The sequence below is a fragment of the Colobus angolensis genome, unplaced genomic scaffold (genome assembly GCF_000951035.1).
Source record: "Colobus angolensis palliatus isolate OR3802 unplaced genomic scaffold, Cang.pa_1.0 Scaffold450, whole genome shotgun sequence".
NCBI classification, from domain to species: domain Eukaryota; kingdom Metazoa; phylum Chordata; class Mammalia; order Primates; family Cercopithecidae; genus Colobus; species Colobus angolensis.
In genome coordinates, this window is record NW_012117933.1 from 763180 (window position 1) to 781832 (window position 18653).

The 18653-nt window shown below is 43.4% G+C and overlaps 1 protein-coding gene across 11 annotated transcripts in view; it reads right to left on the minus strand.

The window, feature by feature from the left end:
* Nucleotides 1-18653, minus strand: part of GPM6B (glycoprotein M6B) — a 170612-nt gene that overhangs the window by 22086 nt on the left and 129873 nt on the right. For 4 of the 11 annotated variants that reach the window (XM_011957847.1, XM_011957846.1, XM_011957849.1 and 1 more), the window contains one exon: nucleotides 16514-16633. The exons of 6 other annotated variants lie outside the window; for them this stretch is intronic. In XM_011957847.1, the coding sequence (XP_011813237.1) occupies nucleotides 16514-16633 (120 nt within the window). Of the gene's footprint in view, nucleotides 1-2732; nucleotides 2738-16513; nucleotides 16634-18653 lie in introns of those variants that run through there. One more of the 11 variants, XM_011957856.1, reaches the window with a different exon arrangement.

The window sequence follows — 18653 nt, forward strand, 5'->3', positions numbered from 1 at the left end:
AATACCTCTCACCAAACCCTAAAAAGCCTCTGTTGGGCTCATGTCTTATGCCTTCATTTAGCTGGCCTCTGGATAAAAAGAATTTTAGGTTTTGATTCACACAAAAATTACAGTGTACATTAGCCTAAGACAGTTTAAATATAAGCCATGTAGTAGGGAGGGAAAAAAATACACATCAATGCCTTTAACACTCAAAGGCTATTTTGTCTCCAGCATCCCTAGAACCTTTTGTGCAGAACAACAGAATAAAACACCTTTTGTCCTCAGGCTTGTGGATGGCCGTTGCCATGGCTGTGAGTTCATAATGGCCAAGTGATTTGCCCAAGTTGTCTGTGATCTTGGCTGCAGATTTAATGCTGGCTCAGACGGAGGACTGGCAGGAACAAGGGCTCAGATTCTTCCCCAGGGAATGAATGTCACACATACATACACGCACACACACCCCCTCCCAAACACCCCCCCACACACCACACATACACACACACACACACACACACACACACACACACAAAACCCTTACCTCTCTACATGGGGCCTTCCTTGCTATATTACTGATTCTTAATGAGCCACAAAATTAAAAAGAAAAGATGCAGGAACCAAGCTTTACAACTTTCAAGCAACAAGCAATGGGAAAATGGAGGGAGTGAAAATCCTGAGAAGCAACAGTGAATGTCAGTGGACAGAAGCTTCCCTGATTCTGAGCTGGTCGAGCAGTTCTCAACAGGGGGTGACTGTGCCCCTCAGGGGACGTTTGGCAATATCTGGAGATATTTTTGGTTGCCAAAGCTGGGGGAGAGGGTGCTTCTGGCATCTAGTGAGTAGAGACCAGGGATGCTGCCCAAAACCCACAGTGCACAGAATATGCTCTTATAACAAAGAATTATCCAGCCCCAAATGTCAATAGCTCCAATGTGGAGATTCTCTGAGGTAGCATAAAAAACATGTATATCGTTTAGACCACTGGTTCCTAATCCAGGCAATTTTGCCACCCAGGGACATTTAGCAGTGTCTGGAGACAGTTTTGGTTGTTACAACTGAGGGTGGGAAGACACTACTGGCATCTAGTGGGTAGAGGCCAGGGATGCTCCCAAACCTCCTATAGTACACAGGATAGCCCCCACCCCGAAATAAAGAATGATCACACCCAAAATGCCAATAGTGCTATAAACCAAAAATAACTCTGGGCCGGGCAGGGTGGCTCACACCTGTAATCCCAGCACTTTGGGAGGCCAGGGCAGGCGGATCACGAGGTCAGGAGATCGAGACCATCCTGGCCAACATGGTGAAACCCCCATCTCTACTAAAAACACAAAAATTAGCTGGGTGTGGTGGCACATGCCTGTAATCCCAGCTACCTGGGAGGCTGAGGCAGGAGAATCGCTTGAACCAGGGAGTTGGAGGTTGCAGTGAGCCAAGATTGTGCCACTGCACTCCAACCTGGCGACACAGCGAGACTCCGTTTCCCAAAAAAAAAAAAAAAAAAAAAAATCTAAGCATCACCCCCCTCCCCACCGAACCATCTGAATAGATTTCTGCCCTCTGCCAAGGGGATTCCAAAGTTAACCTGAAAAAAGTGGTTCAGGCCATGAATGGAGGGGAGATTCAAACATACCTCATTATACCCTCCTCCCTTCTGGAATTCAGGAAAAGCTAACCAGCATTAACATCAACAGACCTTAAATCTGATAAGAGACATTTACAATCTATTCTCTCTGAAACCTGCTACCTGGAGGCTTCATCTACAGGATAAAACTTTGGTCTCCACAACCAGTTATCATCATAACCCAGACATTCCTTTCTATGGATTCCAGGTCTTTACATAATTTTTAAATCTTCCTATAACCTGCAAGCCACCCTCTGACCCCCTTTGAGTTGTCCTGCCTTTCCAGATTGAACCAATGTACATCTCACAGGTATTGATTGATGTCTCATGTCTCCCTAAAAGGTATAAAAGTAAGCTGTGCCTCATCCACCTTAGGTACATGTTATTAGGATCTCCTGAGGCTGTTTCAAAGGCCTGTTCCTAACCTTGCTAAAATTAACTTTATAAATTGATTGAGACCTATCTCAGATAGTTTTGGGTTCACAGTGCCAAGAGTGAGAAACCCTGCTCTCAGGTTACAATATATAATTCTGGTCTCAGACATCTGGTGACACTGCCAAATTCTAAAATCTTAAAAAGAAATGCTTAAAAGAAAATTAACTTTCTTGGAATAGGTTCTCCATTTTTCCTGCACATTGGAATAATCTCGGGAGCATCTGAAAATCCTGATGCCCCAGCTTCATCCCAGACCAATTATATCAGAATTTATTGGGGATGGGACTCAGGAATGACAGGGTTAGGGCTTGTTTTTTTGAAGCTCCCCTGGTGGCCCACCAGCTAAATCTGGCTCTCCTCATGGCCTGCAAACTCAGAATGATTTTGACATGATTCTAAGTGGTTACTTTTTTAACTGCTTAGAATATATTTAAAAACCTATTTTGTGACACATGAAGGGCACACAAAATTCAAATTTCTGGATCTATAAAGTTGTACTGGCACACAGCCACACTCATTCATTTACATATGGTCTATGGCTACTTTCAAGCTACAAAGGCAGGGTTGAGGCATTGCCACAGGTATTTACTATGTGGCCCTTTAAAGGAAAGTTTTGCAGACCTCTGTTTAACAGCAGTGGTTGTCTCTCTTTTTTTTTCTTTTTTCTTTCCCAGATACAGTCTCACTCTGTTACCCAGGCTGGAGTGCAGCAGTGCAATCTCAGCTTTCTGTAACTTCTGCCTCCTGGGCTCAAGCCATCCTCCTGCCTCAGCCTCCCAAATAGCTGGGACTACAGGAAAACTTTAACCTGCATATAAATCTCCTGGGGACCTCATTAAAACGCAGATTCTATTCAGGCAGGTCTGGAAAGGACATTGAGCCCCCAAGTGATTCTAACCTGCCTGCCCACCAGTCTCACTCTGAGCCAGGAGTGGGCTCTCAAAGACGGTCTGTGCAGCCCCTGGAGACCTCAAGATCCTTGCAGGAGGACTGTGAAGCCAAAACTCTTTTTATAATAGCACCAAGATGTTATTTACTTTTTTCACTGCTTGACATTTGCACAGTAAAACTGCTGATGCCTGAGCGCGAATCAGGCAGTGGCCCCATAGTGTACTTAGCAGGAACACATTCCTCACCACCACGCCCTCGCAAGAAAAAAAATTACAGTAAAAAGCCAGTTTCACTTCCAAATGTCCTCGATGCAATAAAAAATTATTAATTTGATAAATCTCAACCCCCGAGTATGTGTCTTTTGAACAGTTTGTGTAATGAAATGAGTGAGAGGATGCAGAGAGCCGTTCTGCTGCAAACCAGCATGTGATGGTGGGCTGGAGGAAACATTCTTATGTAATTGAGTTATGAGCCAAACTTGCACCTTTCTGGGGCAAACACCCCCTTTCTTGAAAGAATGCCTGACAAGCTATAGTTTTTTAGACTTAAGTATGTGGCAGAAACTTTCTCAAAAATGAACCAAGTGAACAGCTTGTCTCTTCAAAGAAAACAACTGATAGTATCTGTTGCCAATCAATTTTGGAAAACTTGTACCTGCCACAGTGAGACTGACAGCTTCCCAATACTTACCAGACTTCTTGATGAAATCGGTGGTGATATTAACAAATGAAATTTTTTTGATATGGTTTAATGAAATGTGTCAATGTCTGGAAGATCTGCACAACTCAGAGAACCAATATTTTCCAAATAGCCAAGGGAAAATAATTCTTGAATATAAGAGCCAATCAAAGTGCAAGATCAAGCAATGAATTTTAGTGGAACAGAGTACAAAAAGATCATCAATATGGTTTCAGATTCCACATTACAAGTAGTCTTTAAGAAACCACTACCTGCTGAATTTTGGTGTAGTATCAAGGAAGAATTTCATAATTATCTGCAAAGGTCATTAAAACACTCCTCCGGCTGGGCACGGTGGCTCAAGCCTGTAATCCCAGCACTTTGGGAGGCCGAGACGGGCAGATCACGAGGTCAGGAGATCGAGACCATCCTGGCTAACACGGTGAAACCCCGTCTCTACTAAAAAATACAAAAAACTAGCCGGGCGAGGTGGCGGGCGCCTGTAGTCCCAGCTACTCGGAGGCTGAGGCAGAAGAATGGCATAAACCCGGGAGGCGGAGCTTGCAGTGAGCTGAGATGCGGCCACTGCACTCCAGCGCGGGCGACAGAACGAGACTCTGTCTCAAAAAAAAAAAAAAAAAACACTCCTCCATTCTCCAAGCTGTGAGAAATCGAGTTTTCTTCATATACTTCAACCAAAGCAAGATACCCCAAGATGCCTCTGAATGAACGCAGAGGCAGATGTAAGAGTCTAGCTGTCTAATATCAAGCCAGATATGAGAGAGACTTGCAAAAATGTAAAACAGTCCTTTCCTCACACTAAAATATTCTTTTTGAAAATTGTTATCTTTCCTAAATACTACTTAGGCTGACATATAATGGATTTGCTATTATTTTAAATGACTAAGTTTATTATTAAGTAATAAAGGTATCAATTCTTTTTTTTTTTTTTTTAAGATGGAATCTCGCTCCGTCTTAAAAAACTCCAAGGCTGGAGTGCAGTGACACAATCTCAGCTCAGTGCAACCTCTGCCTTCCGGGTTCAAGTGATTCTCCTGCCTCAGCCTCCCAAGTACCTGGAATTACAGGCACATGCCACCATGCCTGGCTTGCTTGCCTGCTTATTTATTTATTTATTTATTTTGAGATAGAGTTTCGCTCATCTCAAAATGTTGCCCAGGCTGGAGTGCAATGGTGCCATCTCGGCTCACTGCAACCTCAGCCTCCCGGGTTCAAGCAATTCTCCTGCCTCAGCCTCCCAAGTAGCTGGGATTACAGACACGCACCACCATGCAGGCTAATTTTGCATTTTGAGTAGAGATGGGGTTTCTCCATGTTGGTCAGGTTGGTCTCGAACTCCTGACCTCAGGTGATCCGCCCACCTCAGCCTCTCAAAGTGCTGAGATTACAGGTGTCAGCCACTGCACCCGGCAGGCCTGGCTAATTTTTGTATTTTCAGTAGAGATGGGGTTTCGCCATGTTGGCCAGGCTGGTTTCGAACTCCCGACCTCAGGTGATCTGCCCACCTCGGCCTCCCAAAGTGCTGGGATTACAGGCATGAGCCACTGTGCCCAGCCCTTAGTTCTAGCTTCTAATATAGAAAATATTTATAGGCATAACTCAGAAGAGCAAAGGCTTTTTGGGGTCTTCAAGTGTTTCTAAGCACGTAAAGGGACCTAACACCCAAAAAGTTCTGTGAACCACTAATACAGTGTATTAAAAATACAGGAAGTCAATTGACAGGGGCTTCCTGTCCAAGAGCAAAGTGTGAAATCAAATATAGGTTGCTTCTCAGTTCTCTCATCTTTCATGCAGTCCTAGACATAAAAGTTCAACTACATGATGATAAGAAAGTGGAAACTATTTCTAATGATAGAAAGGAAATCACTTTTTGGCAGGTCCTTTTAGAAGCTTGTCCTAAAATCTATTTAGTAAGGGATTTTCATTTTTGTGAAACCACTATGAAAGTCTTAAAATAGATGAGCCCTTAAAATAGATGAGCCTCTAATATTCGCCATATGGTACCAGCAGCAGAAGATAAGCAAGTCAATAAAAGCAATGATACGCTTACATGGCTGGGAATAAAAATATCCGACAGATACTTGTTAGTCTCTTCCTTTGCCTTTTGTGGGAATTGGCTTTGGTTTTCCCAAAGGCTTTTAGCCTGGTGAAGTGGGACAGCAAGGAACCATGGAGATCAATGGAGAGTGGGGGAAGCCAGTTCTAAGTCCAGATGACAGAGATTTTAAGAGCACAGCGATCTGGAGGCTACTCCAGACATCTGAGAAGTATTTAATATCTGCAGTTTTGAGCTTTAGCAGCAATCAGTTTCCTTGACCATCTGGGCGACAGTGTCTCTACTTTCCTGGATTCTATTCCATTCAATGAGTGTCTGCCCAATCCCTGCCATGTGCAAGCCACTGTGGTGGTGGCTGCAAGTGTGCCCTCCTGGCTTTGATCCTTGTGGATGGGGTGAGGGGGTGGTAAGACACACAGACACATAAGGTATCACTAAAGTGGAATAAAGAGAGTGCTGACATAGGGACATGGGGGAGTGAGGTAGGGACAGATCTCCTTGGTTAGTGTGGATTGCTAAGGGAAAGGTTTATGGATGGCAGGAGGTGAAGAGGCCTTGAAGAACAGAAGAATTCCATGAAAAGCACAAGGGAAGGAGAGCAGGGCCAATGTGGTATGGGAGACGTCGGGAGAGTTCAGGGTGTAGCCAAGTTTATCAAGGACACCAGGGTAATGGTGGGGAGAAGTCAGGAAGGTAGGACCCCCACCGCCTGGCCCAAGGAAGATGTCCAAGCCAGCCTCAAGCCTCTGTGCTTCACTTTGCAGCAAAGGGAAGAGAGGGAAGGCTTGTGAGCAGGCGAGAGATGTGATTCGGGATGTGCTTTTAAGAGATGAATCTGGCACTTGTGTGTGGGCCGGATTGGAGTGGGTGCAAGCTAAACTCTTCAGTGGTAGGCGGTGGCAGAATGAGTCTTCTGAGGTTTATTCATGGGGGCAGGATGTCTTCAGTAAAAGCAGGAAGGATAAAAATTGGACAAAGCTGTGGAGCTATTAAGCAATCAACGTCATGCAACATTTTCTATTCGGGTGAGAAAGGGTAAGAGAATTTATGTGAACAAATCTTCACGAGGGCCATTCTAGAAAATGCAAACTAATCCACAGAGAAGGAGAGCAGATCAGTAGTTGCTTGGGGAGAGTGGGAGCATAGGAAGGGTGGAAAGAGTGGGGAGTAACGGCCACATCGCTATCCTGCTTGTGGTGCTGCTTTCACGAGCACACACGTATGTCAAGGCTTGTCAGACACTTTAAAGAGATGCACCATATGCATGTCAACTATACCACAAGAAAGTGTTTTCAAAAGACCTGTTTGTGAAGTTCAATTACTACAAAACACACTAGTTTAAAAAGGTTGTGAACCCCTTTGGGAAACTAAGGACTGGTGGTGAAAGGCAAGAGCCACACTAACCTGGGTGATGGGAGCCCTCCAGGCAGCAAGGCAGAGCAGAGGCATCCTCTGGGCAGAGGGTGAGGACAGCAAGGGTCAGGGAGGCCTTAGGGCCTTTACTAGACAAGCAGAGGGTAGGAGGCTACAGTGAGGGGAAAGGAAGATAAAGGGTGCCTGAGGAAGACATACCTGTTCCTCTAACCACAATAACCCACTCGTATGCCCCGCATACATCTCTATATGCATAGGGTGTTTATAGCACATGCTATATGCAAACACACATGTGTATGGCATATGTTGCATAAATAAACATATGTAGGTTTAAATATATTGGTTTATGCACTGCGTGCCTTTTAAAAGAATGAATTTCTCTTCAGGAAACACCAATACACAGATTGTATATAATATTCCAGACTTATCAAGCTATCCGTGCCTGCAATAAGCTTAACATCCGGGACAAAGCAACCCCATGGACTTCTACTGCTTCACTTGGAACCAATTTCCTGACTCAAAGCACAGGACCTAGCCCAGGGGTTCTCAAATCTTCGTACTATTGGCATGGGCCATCCTTTGTTGGGGGAGGGGCTGTCCTGTGGCAGCATCCCTAACCTCTACCACTAGATACCTGAAAGGCATCTCCTGAAAGGCAGAAACTCCCCTGGATTGGGAAACACTGGTCTACCACAGTGGTTCTCAACCTTCGCTGCACAGGGGATCACCTGGTGGGGAAGCTTTCAAGAACACTGATGCCTGGGCCCCACCCTCAAGATTCTGAATGACTTGGTCTGGATGTGGCTTCGGGATTTTAAAAGACCTCCCCTCCCTTCCAGGGTTCTACTGTGAAGCTCAGGCTGAGAATTTCTTATTCAAGAAAACCATCCCAAAAAGTTAACCCTATTTACATGCAGATGATTCTAGAAACCTCAATTAGCCAACCTAGTCTTTTTTTATTTTTATTTTTTTATTATTTTTTGAGACAGAGTCATGCTCTGTTGTCCAGGCTGGAGTGCAGTGGCACAATCTCTGCTCACTGTAACCTCCACCTCCTGGGTTCAAGTGATTCTCCTGTCTCAGCCTCCCAAGTAGCTTGGACTACAGGCATCCACCAATATTCCCAGGTAATTTTTGTATTTTATTTTATTTATTTATTTTTTAGTAGAGATGGGGTTTCACCATGTTGGCCAGACTGGTCTCAAACTCCTGACCACGAGTAGCCAATCTAATCTTAACTTACTTAACAAACACATACTGAGCTCCTATGCAACTCTCAGAGTGCAAGGTCAAGAACTCTCAGAGTGCAAGGTCTTGACCAGCCTGGCCCAGGAAATGAATCATGTACACAATGGACACTAAACTTAGACAATTTCATACAGAGTCACACATCATGAGTGCTAAAAATAAGGTGGTCATCATTCAACACTATGAACGAGTGCTTTCTTGGTCCCAGGTCCCAAGCCAGGCCAAAGCACGGAGCAAGGCATGAAGACCTCTGCTCACAGAGAGCTTAGAGTCTAGTGCCTCAGAAAGGCCATCAAACACCTGCCAGGTACTCATTTAACCCAGTGATACATTCTCTGAGAGGTGAGGCTTTGGGAAAGTGAAGAGGTTATGATCGATAAGGAGATGGAGGATGCATTTGAACTGTGAAATGTTTATACAGCCTGTGGCAGGCAGCTAAGACACCCTCAATGATCCCCACAAATCTACATTCGTGGCCTTGTGTAATTCCCTCCCCTGAATGTGGGCTGGACCTAGTGGCTCACTTCTTAGGACTAGAATATGGCAAAAGTGATGGGATATCACTTCCCTGATTAGGTTTCAAAAGAGTGACTTCTGTCCTGTTAGCATTGTCTCTCCGGCTGGCACATTCTCTTATCTGCTCACTTGCTCTCTCTCTCTGATGAAGTCATCTGCTATGTCATGAAGTAGCTATGGAGAGCCCACACATGGCAAAAAATCAAGGGAGGTTTTAGGCCAACAGCTTGTGAGGAACTGAGGCCCTCAGTCCAACAGGCCTCAAGTAACCAAGTCCTGCCAATAGCCATGTGAATGAGCTTGGAAGTGGATCCTTCCCCAGTTAGGCCTTCAGATGAGACTGCAATCTCATTAGAGTTTCTGAGACAGCTAAGCTCAGTCCAGACTCCTGACCTATGGAAGCCGAGATAATATATGTTTTTGTTTCTAACCACTATGTTTTGGAAGAATTTGTTATGCAGCAGTTGATAACTAACACACAGCCTGAGCTCTGATGTTTGCCTACAGCTTTACAATAGAATGTGTTTGCACTGGCTCTTATCCACAAGGATATAGTGACAACAGCAAAACATTACTTCAAGAGGAATTTACTTCAAATTCAATAGTACTGTCTGCTACAGATGTGGAAATTTGATTTTGAGCACTTAACTGCAAATACATATACAGGTTGAACACATATATACACAGGTTGAACTGAAATGATACTTTACCAAAGATGTTATAATGAGGGGTTACGGCCTTCTATGTGTATAGCAGTGGTGGTCAAACTTTACTGTGCATTAGAATTGCCTGGGGGAGCTTCTTAAAATGGGCCAAATTTCTGGGACCCATTGCAGATAGGGTAGCTGGGGACTGGGAATCTGATTTTTCTTTTTAAGAGATTGGGTCTTGCTATATTGCCCAGGCTGAACTCGAACTTCTGGGCTCAAGTGATCCTCCTGCCTTAGCCTCCCAAGTAGCTGGGACTACAGATGTGTGCCACCATGCCCACATGAAATCTAAATTTTTAACCAGCATTCTTAGTGATTCTGATTCAGGGCACTGGAACCTCATACTTTGAAAAAAAAAGAAAATTAAAGAAACTATCCCCAACACTACATTTAAAAACCACAAATGTCTTTTCTATACACAGAAAATAAAACTTGCTAAAGTGCACTGAATAGAACACTAGATCAAAGTAGCTCACAATATCCACTTAATGGGACTTGGTTCATTATGGGAAAACTCAGAAAAGGACCTGAAAGAGGCCTGAGTGGCTGAGCTTCTAGAAAGTGCCAAGAAATTCTCTGAAAAAGGGCTGAGCCTTAGTTGACAGCCTGTGAGCAGGGAGTCCCTATTCCCCACAGAGAGCAAGGATTCTGGGGCCTGGAGGGCAGAGGATGAGGGATGTTTGATGCAGAAGATTTTAGGAAACTGAGTGCCGGGCAAAGTTTTTAGGTGTTGCCTAACATCAGTAGATAAGAGTATTGCATTTTGGCACACTTTGCAAATTCTAAGTCAAGGATTGGCAATTGTTTTCTGTAAAGGACCAGATGGCAAATATTTTTGGCTTTGCAGGGTGTACAGTTGCAGCTTCTCAACTCTGCTAGTGGAGTACGAAAGCAGCCACAGACAATCAAATGGGCCTCGCTGATTCCAATAACAGTTTCTTTACAAAAACAGTGGGTGGCATCACCAGCCTGGTCTGTCAAATCCTCACAGGAATCTCGATTTATTGCCACTAGGAAACAGCACATGAATGTAAACAAGGTTTTCTCAAGACACAGGAAGGCTTGTTTCGATCCCATTACCTCTCCTACCAGCCTGACATTTCATCCCTAGATTGTCCTTGGGGGTGAAAGCATTGTTCATGGAAGTCTCCAGAAACTACAAGCATGATGATCTTCAGAGAAAGATTTGTCCCACCTAAATGACTCTGACGCCCAGAGCATTCCGTTTAGTACAATAGCCAATTCATATAAGCTTTTCATAGACGTGGACGCATTCAGGGGGTGGGGATGTGGCTTATTTGGGAGTGAACTTCAGCACCCAAAAGGACACAGCCTGGGGAGGTGGGAAGACCCAAGTGGCTGACTTCAGCTACTCCCCAGCTACTTCAGAGTAATTCCAGTTACCTCTAAGGGTGGCAAAAGATTTCAAAGCAAAATTAATTTTAATAGACTCTAGTTAGATTTATATGAAAACATGTAATTTCAAAGGCAGCAAATAACAGATGGCACTACTTCTCAAAGACCGAGAAGTACTCAGTCTTGAATAATCCAAGTCAGTGTCCCTAAAATCAGACATGTCTGACAGAAAGCCTCAGACCAACACTCAATACTCATTGATCTGCTTTCTCTGTCTGCCTACTCTAAGATGAGAAGCAAACATAAGACCAAAAGACAAAGGGAGCTGATATGTCACAGACACAGTAAGCCATTGTTACATAATCAGGTGCTAATCACAGACTAACAATATAGCGTATAAACAATGGAACATTCACAAACAATCAAGAAATTATTTATATCGATATATATTTGTTTATAGCTATATATAAATTCTTTATATGTGTATATATAGTCATGATACACACACACACACACACACAAACACACACACACACACATATAATCACAACTGCCATAGCAGTCAGTAAATAAACTATAAAATCATTAACTAATGTATATGGCACTTTGCTGGTGAAAACTGCAGGTGCTTTGAAAATGAAAGAATTGATACATCTCAAAAAAAAGGCAAAGTACTCTAAAAATCTCAGGGACCTTACAGCATGAGCCTGAGCTACAACGCGCTTCCACTGTGTTCACCATTTACCTCCATGTAACCAGAAACATTTTGAGTAACTGAAAGGCATCAGACAGACTGAGAGCGTCCACTGGCTTAGGCTGGATAAGCTAAGAAAGCTTCTGCAACCAGCCTCTGGGGATAGAATGACACCACCAGCAGAACCCACACGGCACGACCAGACTGTCAGTTATGGTAGACACCCAACTATGGCCAGAGGTACAATGCTACATGCAGAAGGATTAAGGGTTTTTGTTCCCTCTTAAAATACATTTCAAGTGGTTTGGGAGAAGACCTCAAACTTAGTGGCCTTACACCTTAGGTTAGGAAAGAGTGACACTAAAGAACAATGACAAAAATCCAGTAGCATTTCCCAGGACTTATAGCTACAGGTGTTCCTCTACAAAGCAGATCAGTGAGAGAGAAGTCCCAGGCTCAGTCTAGAACGGGGCCAAGGGATAAAGTCTGCAGTTCCCAGGAGTCAGCCTGTGGTTACATCTGGGCAGACACAGTGCAACATGAGTGAACAGCAGTGCTGGGCCCTCCCTGTCAGTCTGCTACCCTGCCCCCCACCCGCCAAACCCCGTGGTGACTCAGGAATCCGTTCTCTGTGGTGCAAATCACAACACTTGGGCTTCTTGCTAAATACCAACACTCCCCAGGGCCCTCCTCTCCCAACATCCTCTGTGACAGTCCCTATGTAGAGGGTGTGCTCTTTATCCTGACTTCTGGAATTACCTGTGGCCATCTTAACTGAAACATCAGAGCAATCTGGATTTGAGAGGGGGGAAAATTGGTGATATGTGAAGTGGGTGGTTATTCTACTCCTTCCTTGTGAGACTGAATTCTGAATTACAGATTTAACTGTATATAAAGAACCATTTTTAGTCCACTAAGAATGGCAGCCTATATTTAGTCACGGCATCTTGCATGTCATTGGATTATATTAAAGAGGGAGATAAGAGACATTTGAGAATTTCTCCCAAGCTTCCATCAACTGCTTTCTCCTCTGGCCCTCACTTTGCCACAAAGAAACAAACCTTTCTCACCTTCACTGCCCCTTCCTCAAGTTCCCTCATGAGACAAGCAGGTAAGAGAAGCAAGGTCACTGTTTTTCAAACCAGCCAGGACTCAGCAAATTAATGACTGTCTTGGCATTGCTTAGACAGGCCTCTCCCTAAATAGAAAGGGAAAGAAGAAAGGATGAATACCTTTAGCAATTCTTTATCTTTTCCAAAGATGAAGATTTCTAGATCTCTTGAGGATAAATTCACATAATCAATTCCTTCCTGTCTTCTCCCTTCTTGCTCTTGGACCTTGCTCTGAATTAGTGCTTCTCAAGCTTTAACGCGCATAGGAACCACCTGGAAGTCTTATGAAAATGCAGATTCTTATTCAGTGGGGCTGGTTGGGGCCTGGGACTCTGCATTTCTAACAAGCTCCCGGAGGTGCTGATTCTGCTGGTCCACAGCCTGCACTTGGAATAGAGGATCTAGAGTTTCTTAGGCTATCCTCTGGAGCCTGTATAACACAATCTACAACAGCCTGGAAGTACTCCCTCATGTTAAGCACAATATTCCATTGACTGGAGACTCAGCATGAACTACTCCCTGCTTATCGCTTGCCTGCATCTCAGACCACCACCTCAGGCCAGGCCCCTAGGGCAGCATCTCGAGGGATAGCCCATGTGGCCATACATCCTTTCATCTCCTGAAGGCAGAAAAGATGTAGACATTACATGTCCAAAGCAGCTAAAAATTGAAAAGGAAAAAGAGACAATGAAAGAATAACTATCCAACTCCTAAAGATGGAATTCTACTGGTAAGTAGTAGCAAGAAAAAGAAAACCATGAAAAGGATCCTGGAACTATCCTGGAACCACCATGACCTTTCCAACAGGGAATAAGGAAGTTCCTGGAGAAGGGCAGTCTCCGCTACAGTAACTGCGTGAGTGGGAGAGGCATTTTCTTTTGGCAAAAATTTCCTGGTCAGCCTTTATCAAAACCTCTTTTTCCCCCATGGAAAAAGGCTGACAACTCTGCAAAAAATTAAAAAAAAAAAAAAAAAAAAGCCATACGGAATTCCCTATTTTTTGCCTCATACCATCTGGTTGGGGTTGGAGATCTAAGTATAGAATGGCAACGGCATTGATTTAGGAGCCAACAAAATCGGTAAGTGTCTGGGAAGGCAATGGCATGGCTGGAGTGGGTCCCTTCACTCTGTTGCCTGCGCTGTAGGCTTTACAATATCACACATAAGGTCTCTGCAGACAGCTCCAGACACAAGCAGTCCCCGTGGAGACATCTGTTTTCCAATTATTTCCATCAATGCACACAAAAGGTTAAAACTATGTGTAGGTGGAGATTGTTTCAGGATCTGGGAAGAAAATTCTTTAAATCAAATTCAGTGATTTTGTTTCTCCCCTTCGGGTAAGAACCTGCTAGCTCATGGAATTCTCACTTGCAGTAGTATCACCAGCAACCTGATACTATTAGACTTCCACAATCTTTCATCATATCATTCTGGAATTCCAAAAAACTTGAAAAGTAATGTTTTTGGGGGTTTTTTTTCCTCCCCTAATTCATCTGGCAGCAAAACCTGTTCTGATCTCATCTTCCTTGGTGCCAAAATCTCACCTGAATGGACAAGGAGTTGTTTATCGTGTTGGGCTCTCCAGAAAGATTAATGAGTTAGATTTGCAGAGGCACTCAGCGGCGGCATCATGCAGTACATGATGTACGCACTGTGTTATCTTTTGGAAACCCCAATTCTTTGGAATTCTGAAAGAAATCAGTTTCAGAAAAAAAGAAAATGGAGCCTCATATGTTTCTTCTCAGCTGCCACTGCTGCTACAAATACCCAGATTCTGGTGTTTCACTGTAGGATCAAAAAGTACACAAATCTTATTGCAATGCTTTTACAGGGAGCTGCTCAACAAGTGGAGAAAACTCTTCAGAAGCAATTGATAGAGGTTTTTCTATCCCCCCCAATAAGATATTGTGTTTATTCTTTACCAGTTTAATGAACTGGTCAATAAAAGAATAAGTATTTTTCTGGGTTTCCAGCTGGCCTGATGTCATTCAACACTCTTAAAATGAAGACTCTTAAAGACTCTCAAGATGAAGAGGGACTCCTCCCTCAAGCAGTAGTTTCTGATACCTTGGGGGCTTCTTGTCATGTTAAAAAAATACCCCTTTCCCCACTCCCCACCCTTGAATTATGCACATCTCATGGTTTTTGCTGCTTTTTTAAAAAGCAGCTTTATTGAGATACAATTTATATTCTATAAGATTCACCTGTTTTAAGTGTACAATTCAATGATTTTGAGTAAATGCACAGAGTTGTGTGACCATCACCACAATCTAATTTTAGAACATTTTCATCACACCAGAAATGATCCCTTGTGCCCATCTGTAGTTGCTCCCCAATCCTCCCTTCTCTCAGCCTCTGGCGACCACTAATCTACTTCTTATCTCACCAGTTCTGTACATTTAACATAAACAGAGTGGTAGAACATTTGGTCTCTTGTGTCTGGCTTCTTTCACTTAGCATGATACTTTTGAGGTTCATCCATGTTGTAACATGCACCAATATTTCATTCCTTTTTATTGCTGAATAGTAGCTATTGTATGGATATATCATGTCTAATGACATTTTTTTAAGTCAAGAATCCAGAACCCTCCATATTCTTTATAGAATCTATGAGAATGGATGGCTGATGTCACCTCGTGCTTAACCTATTTAGCCAGCACTGTACAGGCACACACAGAACCAGTACCTGATAGCTATAGGACAGATGAAGGAATGCATAACCCAAGACAGAACTAAATCCAAAGTCAGATTTCGTTTTAATTAACCTGACACCACAATTTAGATTTTAAAGGAAAAAGTTTTATTAATCATGGATTTTATGACTTTGTAATTCAATGGGTAACTTACACTGTACCTTGCGATTGCCCTTTCTGGAGCTGTACATGCTACGTTTACTCCTGAAGAAGTTAGCAAGCATTTGGAAGAAATGTTATGGATTGATGCAAAATCACAGAAATACTTTAAACCTGTTACTGTGTTTATCCGACCTACCACCCGCCCTTTATGTTTGCATTTTATGTAGTTTGAACTACGGTTGTACACTGGCAAAATCATTGAGTTTTTAGCTAACTGAGTTGGGTATTACGACTTGTGTTGGCTTTGGGAACGTGGGAGGTTGGATATTCATACTGCTTTGCCTTTTGCCCCTTCTAGATCCCCAAATCAGCTGTCGCACACCTCACCCAGATCCAGCACCCAGCAGTTCTGAATGGCCAATGTTCCTCATGAGCAAGGAAAATGGAAACCGTACCCACTGAACCTACCTGATGGGAATCGGGTACATGGTTATCCAATCCTACTTTCACAGCTTTGATTTCTCTTTCTCAAAGGCAATGACTAATGTGAGAGGGTGGTGCAGAGCAGCAGGGCTGGGAAGACATTTGGGGACACTCACGGTACTCTCAGAGCCAAGGCTCCTTGAAGGCCCTGGCCCAATTCTTGGCCACATGGGGGATGTGGGTGGCCCCCCTCCCCCATTATTGGTTCAGGCATTGGAAATTTCATGGTTAACCAAAGGCATATCTCACTGTACATTGTTCCCTTTGAGAAGAAGAGGTGATTGAAGGTGAAGAAAGAGGGAAGAGGGAAGAAAGGGAAGAAGGAGAAGAAAGTGGAGAAAGATGGGGTGGAATGGAGAGGGAGAGAGAAAAAGAAAGATGATTAAAAAATGTTTATAGGGTGAATTCCACCCACGCCCGTGTGAACAAATTAATGCACCAAGCAAAACATAAAATATCACCAAGCTGCAAGAGCCATTACAAATAATATTAAAGATAACAGTTGACTTGCTATTAGAATTCACCCCAAGGCTGTATTTACCTGGACTGCTCAAGGGGCTAGCCCTGTCCCCCAGGGTTGGCACGGGATGGTACTGGTGGTTCTTTGAGCCTGGGTACATCCAGTGGTACCTGCCAATTTCCATTTCAGCTCTGCTGTTCACTGCCAATTTCAGGTGGCAAAGAGTCAGTGTCTCTATCTCCAGCAAAGATTCTATATCAGCATTTTTATTTATTCTTTACCATAGAAAGGAAATGGGGAGTTTAAAAAATATGCTTTTGAAATGCAACCCTTTAGTACCAGCATGATCCATTGAGAATGTCCTCCATTTCTAAATTGAAGTTTATGTAACTCACCAAAACGATCTTTATTTTCTACATCTTCCCCCACCCCCACCATATCCCACTTCTTAAAATGCTCATTTGGGAAAGATACTATTTATAGTGAAAATTTGGCTTCTCACAATAATATTTTTCTTTCTGTTTCCTTTTCAGACCAACAGAGCACTAACAGAGCACTATAATTATTGCCAGCTGCACTAGCGAAGGTGAACGCAGGCTCCCTCTCTGTAAGAGTATCCAGTTCTAGTCCAGAAAACCTGACAAACAACCCAATGGTCTGCTGAATCTTGCATGAAATGCTTGTCTTCCCATTGACGTCTGCAGTATTGTCTGTCACCTCATCTTAAACTCAGAACGTCTGAGCCTAGAATGTTCTGGATTAAATCCTGTTCCAGTTATCTCCCATGTGTTATACAGAAAGGGCTACTGGTCTTGGGCTCGAACCACTGCTTAATTACACACATGGTGACAGCTGGCACTCCCTGAGGACTCAGGTCTCTACCTGGTAATATGATACAATACTTCCCACTTCTTAGGGGACTGCAAAGAAAAATACCTACCAATTTCCCTAGCACAGAGTAGGCGTCTCGTAAAAGTTAGTTGAATTACAATCTTGAAATCTCAAAGAAATCATAAGGTTGCTATGGCTAGTTTATCTCTGAGAATCCCATAAAACCTAATAAGGGGTTACATCCTCTGGGGCACCACAAATACTTAAGGATTAAAAAAAAAGATTGTGCCATTGATGTGGGTAATGATTCCATCAGAAGATCAGGTCATAATGCACCATCTGGCAGCTCGGGTCTCTGAGGAGAAGAACCTAGTAAAGCCACAGTGTGAGGCAAGCAAAACCTCACAAAGCCTTATAAAATCCCAACTCCACTCTCCACAATCTCTGAAAACTTGTAAGGTTATTTCAGGTTTGGAAGCAGAAACATGCTTTTCTAGGGTGTTTCAGAAAAAATCTTTTTGACTTCGAGGTAAGGTATACATAACTTACTTAAAACCGGGGTGGGGAGGTGCAGAAAAGATGCTGGGATAAGATCAGAACTGCACAATGAAACTACTTCTGCTACTGCTATTTTTGTGGTCAATAATGATGATGGCAGCTAAAATTTATGGAATGCTTACAATGTACTTATTCTCTGCACTCAGCACGTGGTACCTATTACATTTGTCACAAATACCCTCTGAAATAGGTACTATTATTATTCCATTTTTACAAGGGAACAACCCGAGGGCAAGGAGAAGGTAATGGTCGCTTGCCTGAGATCTTTCAGCCAGAAGGTAGAGAAGCCTGAATGTGAACCTTAGCAATTTCACTCAAGAGGGCACACTTTGAAAACCACCATATATCCTACTGTGACCTCTGCGTGTATTGCAATTTTCTACTCTTTTGCTGAGGCAACAGTTAGCCCAACAAGAGTGTTTCTGAGGTGCATTTGCAGTTGAGTTGTGTTTCTGTGTCTCCTAAAGAAACGGTCCCGGTCCTAGGCTACTGATGTTATCTCAGGCTTCTTAAAATTTCTTAACTTTCAGCCTTCCTTAGATTGAGATTTTTGTGGGCTGGGTGTGGTGGCTCACACCTGTCATCCCAGCACTTTGGGAGGCCAAGGCAGGCAGATCACTTGAGGTCAGGAGTTCAAAACCAGCCTGGCCAACATGGTGAAACCCTGTCTGTACTAAAAATTAAAAAAAAAAAACCCACAAAAACCAGGTGTTTTGGCTCATGCCTGTAATTCCAACACTTTGGGAGACTGAGGCAGCCAGATCACTTGAGGTGAGGAGTTTGATACCAGCCTGGCCAACATGGTGAAACTGTCTCCGCTAAAAACAAAAAA